Source organism: Callorhinus ursinus, unplaced genomic scaffold (genome assembly GCF_003265705.2).
Source record: "Callorhinus ursinus isolate GAN/ISIS: 27379988/994484 unplaced genomic scaffold, GSC_fseal_2.0 scaffold10, whole genome shotgun sequence".
Classification (NCBI taxonomy): Eukaryota; Metazoa; Chordata; class Mammalia; order Carnivora; family Otariidae; genus Callorhinus; species Callorhinus ursinus.
The window spans coordinates 32,838,482-32,858,372 of record NW_027397072.1 but is presented as its reverse complement, the minus strand read 5'-3'; the positions used below and the strand labels follow the sequence as shown (position 1 = coordinate 32,858,372).

The 19,891-nt window shown below is 41.6% G+C and overlaps 1 protein-coding gene across 1 annotated transcript in view; it reads right to left on the bottom strand.

Moving 5' to 3' along the window:
- TMEM178A (transmembrane protein 178A) overlaps positions 1–19,891 on the bottom strand; it is a 47,662-nt gene continuing 27,771 nt past the window's right edge. Inside the window, exons 2-4 of the mRNA XM_025867608.2 lie at positions 11,843–11,956; positions 9,283–9,420; positions 1–984 (exon numbers count right to left, since the gene is read on the bottom strand). Coding sequence (XP_025723393.1) covers positions 743–984; positions 9,283–9,420; positions 11,843–11,956 — 494 coding nt within the window. The 3' untranslated portion in view covers positions 1–742. The remainder of the gene's footprint in view (positions 985–9,282; positions 9,421–11,842; positions 11,957–19,891) is intronic.

Below are 19,891 nucleotides of genomic sequence, written 5' to 3'. Positions count from 1 at the left end.
TTAACAAGAGGGCAGTCGTTTAATGCAGAAATCCAGTTAACAGAAAGAGACAGAGGTTACACAACAGGTAAGACATAGAACAATACTGCATAGTGTCACGGATTAGCTCTTACACGGTTGGTCTGTTTTCCTTAGGATTCGGATTCCAATACGAAGACAGTGAAGAGACTTTAGTTGAAAATAAATAAATAAATAAGGCAACAGAAGAGGAAATCTTCCTGTTGACAAGGAACATCCACAAATAATGCACAGATATCTGGTGCTGACACAACACACCCTTAGGACAAGTTCCAAAGATACCGCATTGAAAATTGAACAAGCATGGTACGATGACAAAATTATACTCGCTTTGTTATGAATCCTTTTGCAAATAGAAATGAATCTCAGGTAATTGTTATATACAAACTCTCTGAAATAAATGGCAATCATACAAATTTTTTCCATTGCAATTTCCTCTTTTTCCTAAACCTAGGAATGTTCCATGGCACTGCTCCCAATGTCTCACAGTCAAAGCATAAATAGTCATTAAAGCACTTGAATTCCCAATAGTCTTGTCCATAGAAAGGTATGGAGGTCTTGCATGATTTTTCTATCAGTCATCCAGAAAGGGCTGGCAAGCAACAGGTTGGAATGTAAAAGACCGTTTTGTGCTTGGGATCCCGACTTGAATTCCACTCTGTTCCTCTCAGGAGCCGTCCGCACCGTGGACAGGCCACCAAGCAGTGAACTTGAGTCTGGACAGTCATACCGTGGAGTCCCTGCCAGACTTTAGATGTGCAATCTTGGTCCGGCTAATAAATGGATAAGCGATGCAGAGACCTCCAGCTGCCACAATAAAGCCTAAACTGCACCAGGCGCAAAAGATGGACCAGCTGTAGCCATGTTCCACATCATCAGGCAGGCTATAAATTAGCTTCGGGAGCCGGTTCAAATCATAGGCGATACTGGCAGCATACGTGCAGAGGGAAATGGTGCAAAATATCCCTACAAATAAAGCAAAGGGAACAGAATGATTGGTTACAGTGTTGCCTGCTACAAGGCACAGGCCAGACAGGACTTTGTGAAAATCAGGTCAACTGATGAGGGGGTCACTCCAAATTAGTAAAGGATCTATAATTCTTGCACTGGAATTAACTTGAATCCGTTCAACAAACGTTGGCGCAAACTTTATGCGCCAGACTGTACAGTAGGTATTGGAGAGTTAAAGAACACGGGAGAAGACTCTGATAACTTGAATTATTCAGGATTATCTTGCTGGGATGGTATGCATATTTGAATTTATTTTTGGTTTTTGTTCTTAAAACAACGAAATAAAAATTCTGTTTTTAAGGAAAAGATCTAGAATCACTCACACCTAATACAAAACAGTCTTCATTTCCCCTTGTTCTATACCCGATTTGACACATTTTTATATAGTTGCAAGCATCATCCAATGTCTGTTTTCCTTTTCAGCTACCATTATCGTTAGTATTCATCATGTTCCCTGTAAACAATACTTTAAATGAATTTTTCATGGGCTAAATTATGTTTTAAGGTACAGAGCATGGCACATACTAGGGCCTCAACAAATCATTGTGGGTTTTTTCAATGAATGAATAAAAGCTTTTTAAAAAAATTTTTATTATTTATTTATTTATTTGAGAGAGACAGAGCACAAACAGTGGAAAAAGCAAACTCCCCACTGAGCAGGGAGCCCGACATGGGGCTCAATCCCAGGACCCCGAGATCATGACCTGAGCCTAAGGCAGACGCTTAACCAACTAAGCCACCCAGGAGCCCTGAATAAAAGCTTTTAAATGATACAAATTAAATCCAGGATGTTGGAATTGACATAAAATAGCTGAGTAAGGAGATCACATACTTCAATCATTCAGAATATAGGAGACAATTTGGGTGACATAAAGAAAGTGGACAGACCCCCAATTTTCCTTTTTTGTACCAACACATATATGTATAATTAATTGTCCTTCCAGAACACTAAAACCAGGACTGAAAAAAATTTCCCAAACACAGTATTTTTAGTACTTAAGTGATGCTCCAAGGATACAGATGTTTCTGTTCCACCACAATGGACCCCTAAGGATGCTCCTTTGGGATGGGCAGGGGATCAGAAAGAGGCTGTTGCAGGAGATGGGTAATGAAAACAGAAATGCACACCCAATGAAGTATTGGAATGTCCAGTTTGTTCCAAATCCTCTGCATCTCTTCTTCATACTTCGGTTTATCCCACATACAATGGAGGTTGCATCTATTGGCCGGAAAATTGCTTTGGGGATATATTGAACACCTCCATAGGTAACAGAGACACAGATTTGGGGAATAAAAAGAGAGGACCAGAAGTAACAGATTTCCCCTGATCTTTTAATAGAGCTCTAGGGATCAGAAACACTAGCAGAAAACCAAATTCAGAGCAGGCAGCAATTGGGAGGAAATAAAGATGACCTCAGTGCCATTTTTAAGTGCCAGAATTCTGCCTGCACTCAAATCGCCTAAGGGCACATTGCCTGAACCCTTTTCCAAATGTGCATTTCAAAAAGAAATGTTTCAAATTAAAAGGACACGATCTGCGATAATCTGATATTTCCTACCCTTTGTCTAATTCTGTTTTTTTAAAAATCTAAAGTGATTCTGTTTTTCCAAAAAGGATAAAATCTTATCTTCTGAATTCCTGCTCCAGATTATTATGGCAAACATATCACTTTGAGTTTTCCAAAGATCATGATGGAAATAACTCTTTCATAAAGGAATGGACTCGTCAAAAAATAATACTCCTCTGCTTTTTTTCAAACCTGTGAAGAGCAAATGATCCTACATTTACATGAATGTTTTCACTGGCACCACAACAAAGACAATGTTTATATATAACAAGGGCCTTCTAAGGAATGCTGGTAATAGAACAATAAGGCAGTTAGAAAAAAATTGATCTCTGGAGTATCAGCAGGTAAAATATAATAATAGAACAATGACCCGATCACAGGAAAAACAACTCTGTTCTGCATTCAACTGTCTGCACAGAGCTGAATGCCTAAAAGCAAGGCTTTTTACGAGTAATGTAGTTTTAATGACCTCTGATAACTTGAGTTCAAACTAAGACTTTTAAGCATCCTTTGATGTCCAAATGCATTGAGCTGAGATGCAGGAAATGTGTATTCTGATCCCCAGATCTACTGCTAATCACTGTGCGACCTTGAAATTACCTAACCTCTCTGAGTCTTAGTTTCTTCATCTAGGGAAAAAAAAATGGGGGACTTGGTTACTGAAACCCTTATATGTCAAATTCCTGTGATTCTGTTATTCCAAAATAAGGCATGGAGCAAGAACACTCCCCCATCCCACCCCTCCCCCAAAAAGAAGAAGAAAGCCATGTATATACTATACATGCTCCCTTTGATTTTATACCAAACGTTGATTTTGTTAGCACCTCTCCCCTGCCAACTCCGTCAAGTTGCTTTTGGCGAAATGAATTTCAGCAGAGCACCACCAGTTCACACGGAATAGAAAAGGATTGTCAGAAATAAGCTAACCTGAGGACTTAACCAGAAGGATGATTTTCTCTGCCCTAGGTGTCATGAATGATTGTGCCTTTGTCTGTGGACCTCAGGGTCACTGTGCACGATGCCTGATAGAAAGTTCTGCCTCTGATGGAGTTGCTCAAACTCCCGAAAGCTAATCAGTGGCCCACCATGAGCAAAAGTTGGGCACTTCATGTCATGCTTTTCGCTACTGACCTCACCCTTAGATCCGTCTTGCTTCCCAAACCTCATTGCTCCTTTGTCTTATTTGTATCACTCATTTCTATTTATTTTATGGTGATATATATGTATCTCTGTGCCTTTAGGTTCTTTTTGGAAGAGGGCACTTGCCAAACCTTGACAAAAACCTGCCTTATCGTCTGTTGCCTTTACTCACTCTGCTTCAGGTTGGCAGGGGTATTATGAGCCCACAAACACGCCCCCATCCACCCTCCACCCTTCCCACAGATGCCCTCGTGGGGGTGCCCTTTGGTGACATTTTTAATTCTTCCAAGACACTTTTGAAGTTCTTCTGAGAAAGAGGAAAGCAAGAAGTAACACAAAAGCATAATATGCAAGAGTTCCTCTCTGTTAGACCCTCACATGTCTCAGAGTTTGCGCACAGAGCTGCCACAGCTATTATCTGTGGGATGGTCAGGCCTGTTTCTGATTATTACCAGGAAACGTACTGAGAGGAGAGAAAGCATTGTTTCCAACTTGCTCAACAAGATTTTGTAAAAGAGGCCTAACCCACTCAAGATATTTTAAAAAGGAAAAAAAAAAAAATCCTCACTTCAAAGACACCAAGTGTGGTTTAAAATAAGGAAAACATCTTTGCTGTAGCTGGATTATTAGTCTTAGGTCATTGTTGATACTGCAGAATTCTATTTTAGCTCCATATGCACATCTCGCAGTGCTCATGTGTTTGCTCAGGCTGCCATCACAAAGCACCAGAACCTTAGGTGGCTGAAACAACTGATATTTTCTCACGGTTATGGAGGCTAGAAGTCTGAGATCAAGCTACTGGCAGGGCTGGCTTCTTCTGAGTCCTCTCTTCTTGGCTTGTAAATGGCGGTTTTCTACTTGTCTCTTCACAGTGCCATCCCTCCATAACTGTGTCCAAATGTCCTCTTCTTGTAAGGACACTGGTCATATTATAAGATTAGGGCCCACCCTAATGACCTCATTGTACCTTAATCACCTCTTTAAAGACTCTGTCTCCGAAGATAGTCACATTATAAAGTACTGGGGTTTAGAACTTCAAGCACAGAAATTTGGGGAGGGACACAACTCAGCCCATAACATCGTATTTGTGTGCAATGTATGAAGTATATTTCTATTTCTTTTCTAGGTCTTAGCAAGATTTTACTATTTTAAATGTTATTTAATCAGTTATTCAGCAATTAGTTATCAAGCATCTACTACGTCCCACCCCGGGTTCTGATCATCTTAGAGGTGGTTTAATCAGTCCTCATTGGTCACAGCTGTGATTGGTTTGACGTCGCTGTGATCAGGAACCCCAGGTGTTCTTTCCATTCCATTTCACCGAATGCATCTCAGGGCAAGGTAGTAGACACCCCCTAGACTAAAGTTCCACATGGATCCTAACAGTGCTGAGCACATGGAGTCAACAAACCTGCCAAACAAAACTTGAGTTCTACAACACATTGAGTTCTACCAACCTAAGGATCCAGTCATCCCAAAATACCCCATGTAGGACTTACCCAGGGAGCAAGTTATTGGCAGATAACACAGCACATTTGTCAGTAGCAATCCAGTTAATGCAAGGTATGGGGCAGGGGTATGAAAAGATAAATAAGGTATCACCCCTACACTCAAAAAGTTCAACATCTAACTATCCTTCCTGAAGATCCACAAGGAGAGAAGTTGCCTCTCCTCCATTCTTCTCCTAGACTCTCCTTCCCTTCTGCTCACTCCCTGACCAGCCAGGAGCCCCTGCGGCCAGCACTGATACTCTTCAGCCCAGCTTGAATCCCAGGCTGGGTCATGGTTATTGCTGGTTAACATCTTCAAAAGAGTGAAGAGTTACTGGTTTTGAATTCTAATATTCAGAATTAGAAGATACAAGGATATTGCAGAATTATAGGGTTGGAAGGGATCTATCTTTTCGGATCAGGATGGAAGTAAATTTATGCAGCCATCCCAGATCATCAACCCAATTTCCTTCCCTGAACTCCTCGAGGTGCCCGTGGCCAACTGGCGAGCTGTAATTAGGGTAACTAGGCCCCCTCTTCTGACCATCATCCTTTGATGTGCTTAACAGTGTGAAAGGAGTGGGAGCTGCTTCACCCTGGTTAGCCTGCTTGATAAATAACGCAACTGCAACACCCAAAGGCATAAACATTGATTTTTTTTTTCACTCCTTCAAAAGATGGCCTGCCCATCATCCTGGTCTCTTTGCTCTTCCAGCAAAAATGCCTCATGCTACTTTCACACAGATTGCTCGAAAAGCCATTCCTAAGTTGTTTTCCCTAAATGAATAGGCAAGAAACAGACAAAACTTTAAAAAATAAAATAGAAGATCCACAATCTGAAATTATTAAATCCAAAAAACATCCCATCTTTCCCTGAAAGATCGCAGCAATCTTATTTAATGCAAAGCCTGACCTGACGTGACATGAGGCTATTTATAGTCCTTATTGATCCTGCTTCGTGTGAATATTCATATGTTTTGCTGCAGAAATGTTAATGGATTTGATTTCAGACCCTGCTGAGGGTGTTAGATAATATAAGATCTATGCACCATATTTACCTTTCTAAAATGAAACTTAAAAATCCTGAATTCCAAAACACACCTGGCTCCCAGTGTTTCAACTCAGGCACTCAGTAACTGTGGGTTTAGGTCATAATCAATGGATAACCTAGATAATTCCATATATCTGCTATAGTGGTTTTCTTGTGTTTTTGTTCATTTTGGGTTTTTTGTTTGTTTTTTTAATGCATTGAAGCAAAGGAAGGGATAGCTGACCGTGGGTGTTGACCATCCCTGAGCTTTGCTGGGCAGCCTGGTTCCTTTGAGAGGCCCCACGGGAGAGGAAGGGGCGAGCACCAGCACTGCCGGTCCACTTGTGGGTAATCAAGAGCTGTCTGCAAGCAATAAGGCAGAAGGAGGAAGACTGCTTCAAAGTTTCCATTTTAACATCTCAAACTGTCACATCACTGATGCTCTGCATTGAAGGTTTGGCTAATAAGTTCAGGCGGAGAATGAAGATGCCAGCGCATTAGAAGCGGCTAAGTTTAGCATCAGAAATCTGTGGGAGAGATGCTGACAAGGGCTGCTGAAGACACTTCTGCTTAATTAAAATCAATTCTTTTAAACCTTCGTTGCTCTCCTCTGCGGCTACCACACGTGAACATCCTCCAGCTAATTTATCTCAGGCAATGGATTCTTGTAGTTACCCGGTGTTTACAAAGGAAAGGTAAAGGCAGTATTTAAAACAGCAAAAAATAAAACAAACCTCTCTAAACCCAACAGAAAGGGAACAGATGAGCACAACACAGCATATCCACTCCCTGCAAGAGCAAGCAGGTCTCCTCTGTGCCCACCCAGGACTCCAAAACCGCTCTCCTCTCATCTAAAACCAGACTGGCCCGTGACCTTCTCAGGAACTCTCGCTAGCCCTGGCTTTTATGGCCAGTGATTTATTTTACCGCTAATAATTGTTTTATATCTAAGAGCATCCTAAATTATTTATGCATTACCCATATTAAAGTATGTTTTAAAACCATCCCTAAGGCTTTCTTGTCTATAGCCCCCCTCATTTTCCTGACAAGGGGACGTGATGTAGGCCTTTCCAGGGTTGGGGGTCAGTGAATCTGCAGTTCTCTGATAAACACCAGGACACGAGTCAGGAAAATGGGGGCTCAGCTAGTAGGGGGCAGGAAGAAAATGGACAAGATTTCTAATGACTGTGATGCCCCAGCCGCGGCTTAAAGGAAACTTCTGGGCAGAAACAGGCCTCTCTGCTTCTTTGCTACCCTGACCTACTCGTTCTGTCTTTTGGGTTTTAAATGAGGCACCCAATGGCTAGGCTCGAGGGTTCGAATCCTCCTCCAAAACCTCAGGAACCAGAATTTTAGCCTCCTTGTGCTACAGTCCTAGCGTAGTCACCAAAATGTGAAGAGCTTACGTTGGTTTTCTGCTGAGACTCTTCGGGGGCCGTGTGATTTCTGAATGCTCTGTCAGGGTGCTTACAACGATGACCCATGTTACTCACAGGGCGAGAAAGGGTCCCATGGCAGTTAGAAGGAAGGGTCTCTGCCTGTGACTTGGGTTACTCAGGCCTCAGATTGGCTGACCAGAAAGCAAAGCGCCACCTACCTGTCAACCCTGAAAGACAGGCAGACAGAAAATGGTGTCAGCCAATGATGTCAGGTCTTGCCGCCTCCAGTTAACGTGCATGTGAGTGAGGGGCCATTAAGTGAGAAGTGCTAGTAAACCCAGTCATGGGCACTTGAAAAACGGAACTCCAAAGCAGCAGAAATAGGCTTGTTCAAAATGGCTATGTATCCAAAGTGATATTAGCTCTGATACTGAGTATGCTTGTGAAACTGTTCATTTGACATTCGCTAATCACCAGTACATTAATTTTTTTGGTGAAGGAGCAGAAGGAAAAAAGATTTCTTCCCTGTAGGCACCTTCAGTGTTAGCTGTCAGCTCAGCTCCTGACTCCTTCACTTGCTAATCAAAAAGACCACAGTCATGTCTCCACACACCACCCCCTTTCCAATCCCCTGCTTTAAGGTCAAGTCTCTCTTCTGCTTAAAACCTCTAGGTGGTTGGGGCGCCTGGGCGGCTCAGTGGGTTAAATGTCTGACTTTGGCTCAGGTCATGATCTCAAGATCCTGAGATCAAGCCCCACGTCAAGCCCAGCTCCGTGCTTAGCAGGGAGTCAGCTTGTCCCTCTGCCTCTCCCCCACCGCTCATTCGCTCTCTCCCAAATAAATAAATAAAATCTTTTTAAAACACCAGTGGCTTCCATTACCCTTAGATTGAAATCCAAGCCACTGTGCATCTCCCTGCCCTCCAGCCACACTGGTCTTCTTTCTGTGGCTCAAAATACACCAACCCATCCCTGCCCGTAGGGCTTGGCTCACCCCACAGCACACTCCCAAGGGCTGGCTGCTTTTCCCGATTTGGCAGGGAAATTGCCACCTCAGCAAGGTGTTCCCCGAGCCCCCTAATCCACCTTGTTTGTTTTCCTCAAAGCTTTTATTACTATCACAAGTTCTTATCTCCCCACGATGAAAATGGAGAAGGATTTTTGTCTGCCTTACTCATTGTGTCTCTAGTACTTAAAGTAGTGCCTGGTACATAGTGAGTCCTCAAAATCTATCTGTGGAGTGAAATGAATGAATGTTTTGTGTGTAAAAATGACCCCAAAGACACCATCACTAAGAGAAGTACTTTGAGTTGACTTCCAGCCCAGGGGGTGGTTGTGCTGATCTCTCTCTCTCTCTCTCTCTCTCTCTCTCTCTCTCTCTCTCTCTCATGGCGAGCTCCTGATAAACAATGGCCAGAGCTTGCCAAGAGTCCAGGCCAAGGCTAGGGCCAGAGTGGAGAAACCAGGCCCGTATTAGGAACACTGCTGTTCTCTTTAAATTCTGTATCACCCACCAAAGCCAAATGGCCCCTGGCTGCTTTTCTCACAAGTGAAAGCAAAATGAGCAGAGCGAAGCAGGCTGCATGCAGAGCAGCCTTCCCTTCTGCCCGGAGGGGGGTCTGAGGGGTCTTAGGTGTTCAGCGTACCTGTCATGAGGAAAAGGAGTCCGGCCACGTGTTGGGTCAAGCTTTCCTCCCAGAAGAAACTGACCGTGGCCACGATGCAGCCACAGAGCAGGACAGCCACCGCCATGCCCAGGAACCCGGCGGTGATTCTTCTCAGGTCTACTCTCGAAACACAGACATTCGGCATGGGAAGGAGAAACAGCAGAGTTACTGAAAACTAGAGAATGAAGAGCTTGGTGTACACGGTAAACACTAGTCAGTGGCACAAGCAGGCCAGGGGTCTGCAGGCTTGGGGTGGTCTAGGGAAGTCTCTCCCAGGTCTCCCACCAGAGGACAGATGGGGTCAGAGTCTACCTTCTCTGCGTGCGCGGAGAAGTCAGGACCACGCAGAGAGCAGAGCAGAGCAGAGAACGGTGCCCAGATCAACTTGGGTCATGGATAGCAAGTTACTTAGGAAACAGAGAGTGAAATATCTTCTCTTTCCTCAAAAGAGCAACGGGAATGCCACCTACCACCGCTGCAAGTGGCTACACTTAATCTGGCTTCGGAGAAAGGGCCTACAAGGTATGCTGCAGTGAAATATGGTTTTACCCGATCGCCATAGGTGCCAGTTATCTTATTTGTCTTTGTCACAAAGACACAATCATGATCTTTAGGCCAGAAGCCCAGCCCCTCCCCCAGCTCTGAGGCAAAACCAAGACATGGACCAACGACAGGGACCCAGACATATTTTCACTCTGATTGCTACCCTAAAGCAGCACTCTGATTGCCCACCCTCTGCTATTTAATTTCTTCTGTTTTTCTATTTCCTTCCTTCCCTTTTTTTTTTTTTAACAAATCGAATTTTAAAAATTGTTAGCTAAATGTCTATGACACTTCTTAAAATAGTAGATCCCAAGCATAGCTTAGCTGCCCCAGAGGCCAGTCAACAGCTCTGGGCCCACATGGACCATTCCTTTCTTTTAAAGGGGCTTCTCATTTCCAGCTCAGAGCATCTAAATGAAAGCAGAGCATCGCTGCCTAGAAGAGGAGGCACCTCAGGCCAAGGGCCAGGGGCTGTGATCATTTAAAGGGGCTGAGTTTAATGTTAAGAGGATAAGTCATTTTGCGACATCCACATCTGAGCAGAGGAAACGTCAAAATAGGTCAGCCATTGTTGTCTCAACTTCCTAAATTCCCTGTGGTGTAAGTAGTAATTCTATTGTCTATGACCATGAAAAGGCACTAGGTTCAGATATAATCTAGATGGGATTTGCACTAGTACCAGACATGTTAAGCTTATCTGGTAAACCTGGTACAGATCCCCAAATGTGACTTTCTTAGAAAGAGCATATGCATGCAAATACTGAAAATGTCTTTCTGTAAGAACCTCAAAAAAGATAAAGAGAACGCTCAAATACTGTCTTGCTGGGCAACAGCAAGCCACAAACTCCTCCAGTAAAGAGGCAAGGTTCTTTCTCAGGCTCCTATATTGATCTTTTCTCACCAGACTTAAAACCAGTGACTACGGGGCTTTCTGGACTGTTGATTAAGACAAAGAACTCCAAAGATGCTCCTGAAGAGTTCAGACGTAAGAACACTTACACAAAACTAACTCAGATCTGCTGAGAAATGCTTGTTAAGATCAGCCAACAAGAAAGAATTTTCAGGAAGTCATACCATTAAGAAATAAACCACATTTCAGGCAATGACTTTCCAAGTCCTAAATTTGCCAATCCTAATATGTATAGCATGAGACCACTGCTAAAGCAGTATCATAAGAGCTTTCATGTATATGTTTGAGATTCAAAACAGTCTTTTGATCTGCAGAGACTTCCTCACAAAATGAGATTCTGCTTGGTTTTCTGCAGCGGCTTTGGTCACCAAACAAGATCCCCAAAGTCCTTGCTGCTTATTTCATTGGAAAATGACAACGTCGACCTCTGACTAGGGTCTAGTTTTTTGCTTTCCTGAGTCATCTATCACCAGGCAGCATGAATCAACAATTTTCAGGTAAATATTGGCCCTCTTTAGTGTCACACTGCATGATCCTTTCTAGATTTTCACATTTTCCTGACAGTGAAAAAGAGCAGTTCCCATCATCGAGATATCCTCTAATGACAGACATCCTCTGAGAAAATTACAACATACACACTCATAAAGACATTTTAGCAGAAATATCAAGGCCTGAGATAGACATGGTGGCTAAAATGAATATTGTATAAACAAAACAAAACAGAGTACCTAAAGTATAATCTCCTTGGTTTACTAAGATAAGTGGCAGAGCAGGTCCTTGCACCCGATGACTTGGTAAAGAAAAGATGCAGGAGGCCATTTGCGTACAGATGCCACCAGGGCAGAAACACACACTGCCCAGTCTCACAAAGCCTCAGGACTGATATTCACACATTCCATCTGTAAACAAGTTTGACCGCAGCATAGTGAAATGACTCTCAGAGTCTCTGACCAAGTTGGACTGGGCCCACAGGCCCACAAAAGCTCAGCACAACATCTCTTGGTTCAAACCTGAGAGGGCTGGTGGGAATACTCTTTGTTCAGAAAGACACCATTTCCTCTCTGACCCCTTCCCAGAAATACTCACGAAGCAGGTGCCATTCATCTTGCTGAATTGTCTTGGTTAAATTGAAAGGAATGTTTCGTAAGCGGATTGGCTGAGAAAAGTGGTACTTGATAGCCGTGCATCTCTGTGCAATACCTTGAAGGAAATAAGAAATGCGATTTACTAGTCTGGGCATTTGTAATACAATTCTGGAGACCTACGGCAGAGTAATGTATCCTAAACTGGGTTGAATGGGGGAAGGGATAGGAATCTCTTAACCAACTGAGCCACCCAGGTGTCCCGGGATAGGAATCTCTTGATGACCCTCAGTAATACAGACAAATCAGAGCAGGAAACACCTAAAACATGACATAATTTTTTAAATCATGTTTCACTTTTGAATGTGTTAAAATTGATAAGGATCTAAACTCTCCTAATTGTTCTTCAACACTAAGTTTGTATTAACTAAACACAAAACTCCACAAGGAGAAATGGCCTTAAAGTATAGAGATGGTTGGGGGAAATCGATTTAAAATTTTAAGTTAACCCAGACAAATTACATGTGTCTGAACTCAATCCAATCTCAAGCTCTCAGACAGGTTGCATCAAAAAGTTCATCAGGAAGTATATTATTTGGAAACCAGAAGACATCATTCCATTAGGACAACCTTCTGGTTGGTGGTTTAGGTGGTGATTCAGTTACCAGACAAACCTCAAGAGCCTATTTAACCCCAGAGCAGCTGATGTATTTCCTTAATACGAATTTTGCTGACCTAAATTCTGGGCCCCAAGAGAAAGAATAATATTATAGGTGGAGAGGGGGAAAAATAAAAATAAAAGTAGAGAGGAGAAAGAAAAAAATTCTCTCTACCTTTTCTGGTTGCATGCCCAGGCCTATGTGCAATATTTTGAAATGGACAAGTGTACCCATTGCTTTATCTGGTACCTTCTCCTACCCTCCCTCCCAACCCATGCTTTTATTGCATAAATAAATATGGGCTTATTTTCCCCCTGAAATCTCCTGAGTCCCATGATTCAGCCTGAATCCTATGCGTGGCAGTGGTTATGTGGTCTAAGGCATAGGAGTTAGGTGTTTATAAGACAGAAAATGCCTGTGCTTACAAAGAACAAGCAATCTGTTCTGTGAGAATAATAGCAGATAACATGCTGCAAATGTATTAATAGCTTGCATTTGTATTTTTCAAAACTGTCATTCCACTTGATATTCATCTTCAGGCTGACCTGAGGCTCCATGTAAGCAGGGAGTGAAGGCTAAGGCAGAGTTAAAGACATGTCCAACAAACACACAGAGCCCATTAGCAAAGACTGGGACTTATAAGTTCCAGGCAGCTAAGGACATTTCTGTCCATTAGCTTCACACAAAGCTAGTCAAGCAGAGACTTCAGGGGCCACATATGACAAAGAATACAGACTTTATAGAATTAGTTAAAGAAAGACACTAAAAAACCAATGGCAGCAACACAAAACAATAACAAACCCTGGGGAGGAGGAAGAATCTGATTTCCAGAGTTGCTACATAATATTATTTTAAATACTCAGTTTTTGATAGAAAAGTACAAAACATACAAAGAAACAAGAACATATGGCCCATGCGGGAGGAAAAAAGCCAGCCAGTAGAAATTATCACTGAGGAAACCCAGATGTTGGACTTATCTTGACAAAGACAATAAATCAGCTGCTTAAAATATGTTCAGAGAACTAAAGGAAATCATATCCAAAGAACTACAGGTAAGCATGAGAATGATGTCTCATCAAAGAGAGAATATTAGTAAAGTGATAGAAAGTATACAAAGAAAAAAAAACAAATAGAAACTCTGAACCTGGAAAGAATAATAGCTGAAATGAAAAATCCACTAGAGGGGCAGAAGAAATAATCAGCAAACTTGAAGATAGGTCAGTTGAGATGATCCAGTCTGAAGAAAATGAGGAAAAAAGAGTGAGGAAAATAAACAGAGCTACAGAGATTTTCGACACCACCAAACCAACGTAAGTATAATGAGAATCCCAGAAAGGAGAAAAGAAAAAAAGGGGCAAAAAGAATATTTGATGAAATAAATATAAAATATTTGATGTAAACATACATTCTTACATCTAAGTTTGATGAACTACAAATAAGATAAACTCACAGCAAGCCACACCCAAATACATCATAATCAAACTCCTGAAAGCCAAAGAGAGAACTGTGAAAGAAGCAAGAAAAAAAGCAACTTATCACATACAGGGGTTCCTCGAAAGCGTAGAAGATGATTTCTCATGAGAAACTATGGAAGTAGAAGGGAGTGAGAGGATTTATTCAAAGCACTGAAAGAAAGATAATCAATCAGGAATTCTATATGCAGCAAAGTCATCCTTCAGAAATGAAGGAAAAATTGAGGTATAATAAATGTATTGTTTGTGTTTTTTGTAACTTTTTTTTCTCCTATCTGATTTAAAAGACACAAAGCATTAACCAATAATTATAAATCTGTGTTGAGGGGCGCCTGGGTGGCTCAGTCGGTTAAGCATCTGCCTTTGGCTCAGGTCATGATCCCGGGGTCCTGGGATCGAGCCCCGCATCGGGCTCCCTGCTCAGTGGGGAGCCTGCTTCTCCCTCTCCTGCTCCCCTCACTTGTTCCCTCTCTTGCTGTGTCTCTCTCTCTCTCTGTCAATTAAATAAATAAATAAAATCTTTAAAAAAAAAACTATGTTGAGGAACCATACAATGTAATTTGTATGATAACAACTGTGCAAAGGACAGGAGAGGGAATGGAGCTATAAACCAGCAAAGCTTTTATATACAAATGAAATTCAGTTGGTATTAACCCAAACTAGATTGTTATAAATTAAGATGTTAATTGTAATTCACAGGGTAACCATTAAGAAAATAACAGAAAATATAAATAGAAAATAAAACAAAAGGGAATTTATTTTTTTAATATATTTTTTAAGATTTTATTTATTTATTTGACAGAGAGCTAGAGAGAGCCAGACAGCACCAGCAGAGTGAATGGCAGAGGGAGAGGGAGAAGCAGGCTCCCCACTGAGCAGGGAGCCTGATGTGGGGCTCGATCCCAGGCTCCTGGGATCATGACCTGAGCCAAAGGCACACACTTAACCAACTGAGCCACCAGGCGCCCCAACAAAAGGGAATTTAAAAGATTACTAGAAAACATTTATTTAACACAAAAGAAAATAGTAATGGAAGAATAGAGGAACATACAGATAACAAATAGCAAAATGGCAGATGTAAGTCCTCCCTTACGAGTAATTACATTAAATCTAAACAGATCAAACATTCCAATCAAAAGACAGAGATTGGCATTATAAATAAAACAACATGATCCAAGTATATAATGTCCATAAAAGACACACTTTAGATTTAAAGACACAAATAGGTTGAAAATAAAAGTATAGAAAAAGATACACCATGCAATCACCAAAAGAGAGATAGGAACGGCTATCCTAACACCAGACAAAATAAACTTCAAGACAAAAATTTTTACTAGAGACAAAGGCATTTTAGAATGATAAAAGGGTCAATCCACTAGGAATTTATGAAACTGTAAACAGATGCACCTACCCACCAACAGAGCCCCCAAAATACAGGAAGCAAAAACTGAAGGGAGAAATAGATAATTCAACAATAATAGTTGGAGACTTCAATATCCCACCTTCAATCTGGTAGAACAACTAGACAGAAGACCAATATGGAAACAGAAGACTTGAACAACACTCTAAAACAAATAGACAAAATAGACATCTGTAGAACACTCCAGCCAACCAGAGCAAAATACACATTCTTTTTGAGTGCACATAGAACATTCTCCAGGATAGACCACAAATCTCAATAAATTTAAAATTATTAAAGTCATATAGAGTATGTTCTCTGACCATCCTACAATGAACAGAAGAAAGTTTGAGAATTCACAAATTTGTGGAAATTAAGTAACACATTCCTAAACAGCCAATGGGTCCAAAAATAAATCACAAGAGAAATTTCAAAGCACCTTAATGAAAACAAAAAACAAAATCACAACATACCAAAATTTATGGGATGACACTAACCTGCTTAGAGGAAAATTTATGGCTGCAAATGCCTATATTAAAAAGCAAGATGTCAAATCATTAACTGTCTACCTTAAGAAACTAAAGAAAGAAAAGCAAACTAAACCCTAAGCAGAAGAAAAGAGATTATATAATTACAGTAGAAATAAATGAAATGGAGAATAGCAAAATAAGCAAAACCAAAAATTGGCACTAAGATTAATAAAATCGACAAATCTTGGGTACCCGGGTGGTTCAGATGGTTAAGCATCTACCTTCAGCTCAAGTCATGATTTCCGGGTCCTGGGATCGAGCCCCACATTGGGCTCCCAGCTCAGCAGAGAGTCTGCTTCTCCCTCTCCCCCCAGCTCATGCTCTCTCTCTCTCTCAAATGAATAAAACCTTTAAAAAATAATAAACATAAAATTGACAAATCTTTAGTCAGACTAACCATGATAAAGAAAGGGAAGACTCAAGTTACTAAAATCAGGCATAAAACAGAGGACATTACCAATAATCTTATGGGGAAAAAAAGTTTAAGAGAATACTATGAAAAAATTATATGCCAACAAATTAGATTATACAGATGAAATGGCAAATTTGTAGAATGCCACAAACCACCATAACTGGCTCAAGAAAAATTAGAAAATCTGAATAGATCTATAATAGGTAGAGATTGAGTTAGTAAATAACTTATTAAAAATCTTCAATGCGGGGGCACCTGGCTGGCTTAGCCAGTAAAGCATGCCACTCTTGATCTAGGGGTTGTGAGTTTGAGGCCCACATTGGGCATAGAGATTATTTAAAAATAAAATCTTTCAAAAAGAAATCTTCCAATGAAGAAAAGTCCAGGACCATATGTCTTCACTGGTAAATTTTACCAAATATTTAAAGAATTAACAATCATTCATAAAATCTTAAAAAATAGAATTCCCAAATCATGGTAGAAGGCCTGTATTACCCCAATACAAAAACCAAAATATCACAAGTAAAGAATAATTCAAAATATTCCTTATGAATAGGTACGTAAAAATCCTCAACAGACACTAGCAAAGTGAATTCAGCAACACAGAAAAAGGATTGTACATCATGACCAAGTGGGATTGATGTCATGAATGCCAGATTGCTTCAACATACAAAAATCAATTCGTATAATAGACCTCACCAATAGAATAAAGCACAGAAACCACAAGCTCATCTCATAGATGCAGAAAAAACTTTTGACAAAATCTACTTGATATTCACCCACAACCCTACGAACCAGATTAAGAAAAATAAAGTATGATTCACTCCATTAAGTAGGTAGAAAACTCAGAAGTTCAGAGACGTTAAGCAACTAGCATAAGGCCACAGTGCAAAGTAGTAACCAAGCTTTAACACGTGAGCTGTTACCCAAATTTTATATACTACTCAGTCAGGAAAATTAGAAATCCTCATCTTTTAGAAGTGCATCTTAATTCTGTGGGTGGTTAGAACTGTAGTTATTAAGCAAACTATCAATGTGAAGTGAAAAACACATTTTTTCAGTTTAGTAACAACATACACTCTTCTGGAAACAAAGCTGATACGTAATCGAGGCTTCTGTCTATACATTATCCACACCTTTCAATAACGTTATTTGGAGACTGGCTTGGCTCTATGGCTGACTCAGTAACTTCATCCTACCTACATCTCACAGAAGCTGCTTATGGCTGGAAATGGGGTGTGGACCGGGGAGAAATTGATCTCTGAGAGTCCGAGGGGCTGGCCGCAGAACAAGTTCTGTGCTAGGGAAATGTATGGTCCCTTTCACATCATTGCGGACATTCTCAGGGCTCCTCTCCTCTGCCCCTTGCTGGGAAGAGGCATGATCCCAGGAGGAAGACAGCAGAAAGGAGGTAGGCAGCTGGCCAACTCTCTCTTGCTTCCCCAGGGGGCATCCGGCATGTGCCAGGAGTGAGGTAAGCCGCACACACAGAGCCAAATTACCTTTCCTTCCCCACTAGGCTCCCAGGCTAAATTTAAACTGCCAAGAGCTCTGAAATGAGAAGAGAAAGGAGTGTGGAGAGTGGCAAGGTCTGGACTGGATGGTAACAAGCAGTCCTGCACAATCCCACAGACTGGGAGCCCGGTGGCGAGCCCGGAGCATCTCAGCGGAGTTGGCAAGAAAACAGTCTACAGCTCCTGCGCTTCACCCCCTTGGAAGATGATTAGAGGCTCCAGGCAGAATTAGAAGAGAAAGCGGGAGTGAAGGACAGATCAGCAGCAATGTCAGAGGCCTGCGCCGTTAGCCGTGTGAGTTCCTTGTTCTTAAGGACTCGTTCCGCTGCCATAGCAAAAAGTCGGACAGATTAGAAGGAGCAAGTATTTTATTAAGGTCTGGCTTCCTACAGCATACACTTTAAAGTGACAAAATGAAATTTGACAAAAATCCCACAGGAAAAGACCTGGAGTTGCTTGACAGCTCGCCAAAGACAAATGAGGTCCTTTTGATGAAACGACAAGTGTACCCATATACAGGGATGGTGGTGAAGACAGAGAAGTTCCATGCGGTGTTCTGTTCAAGAGTGATACTGTGAAAATCCACAAGGAGGCATTAGATTCAAATTTTTTCAAAGCCATGCATGCAAACTTTGAAATCAACTGGCTTTCTGGGTAGAGAGAGCAATATATCTGGCTCCCTGAAAAGGAACACAAAAAAGCATGAGCTCATAGCACCAGATGGCATCACACAATGGGGGGAAGAAACATGCAGAGGGTTGAAAAGAACAAGTTGTGATCTATATTTAGTGATTAATTAGCTTCTTAAAGGGCCAAGTAGAACCATGTTAATGATGATATAAACCACAGAAGAAGACACATAAATATGCCGCACGGAGGTTAGGAATGGGGCTTATGGTCTGGTGAACTTCTATTGTTTCTGGTGCTTAGAGAGATGAATCGAATTCTATGCTAAGTTACAGAAACCCATACTTAGGTTAAATGAGGGAGAAACGTGAGAAACAGAAGATGCTCTAAAAAGTCATTGTGTACCAGTCAATGACAAGGCAATATGTGTGGTGGCTAACGGCCTTGCAGTCAGTCAGACTTGGATTTGAATCCCGGCTGTGTGACTTTTGGCAAATCACTTAACCTCTCTGAGCCTCTGTTCCCTCATCTGTAAAAGAGGGGAAAGAATGGCAGATATTTTATTCTGTTATTGTGAGGAAGGAAAGAGGTCATTCAAGGACTTAGCATGGGATGAAGCCAGTCCAAGCACTCAAGAAATGTCAGCATCTGGTTATGAAATATCTCTTGGCATCTGCTCACATTCACCATACAGAACTATTGCCACACGCTAGGAATCTGCACCCTAAATGTGCATCGCAGATTAACCCGAGGGTACAGAGAGAGAAACAGACACGTGCAACCCCTGCCTGAACAGGAGTATAACCAAGGGTTCTCGTGTGCCCTCTCCGCTCAAGCTCAGGGCAAGACTCCCATCACTTCACTCCTGAACAGTTGACCAACTGGCCTCCTTGCCACTGTTCTCTCCACCCTCCAACCCACCCTCGGGCCACTGTTGGAGAAATCTGCTGTGTGAAGATCTGGAGCCTCGGTTGCCCATCTGTAATGGAGAATATGAAAACCTTTAAGATGTTTGTTATATCCACCTATCATTTACAGTATCGTGCACTTCATATGTTCCTTTACATTGATCACTCTAAGTGGGACACAGTTTTACTTCCCATAAAGTAATTATGTATTTATTGTAGAATTATGTATTTATTTAAAAATAAAGTAGCCGGCACATAGTAAATGCCCCATAACTGTTTATTAGATTGCTTTAATGCTGTGCCAATGTACCAACTTCCACACTGGAGCAAACAGAAGATGAGAAAATCTCTCGTGGTCCCTGAGAGCAATAAAGCCTGAGGTTTCCATCATCTGGCTCTGTCTTGCCTCAATCCAAGAACGTACCGTTGGCTTCCCTGTAATCAAACCCAGGTTCTAGACCCCTGTCATTTATCCCTGCCCCCAGCTCACTTGCGCTCCGTGCAACTGGTGCCCAGGGTTATTCCCACCCCT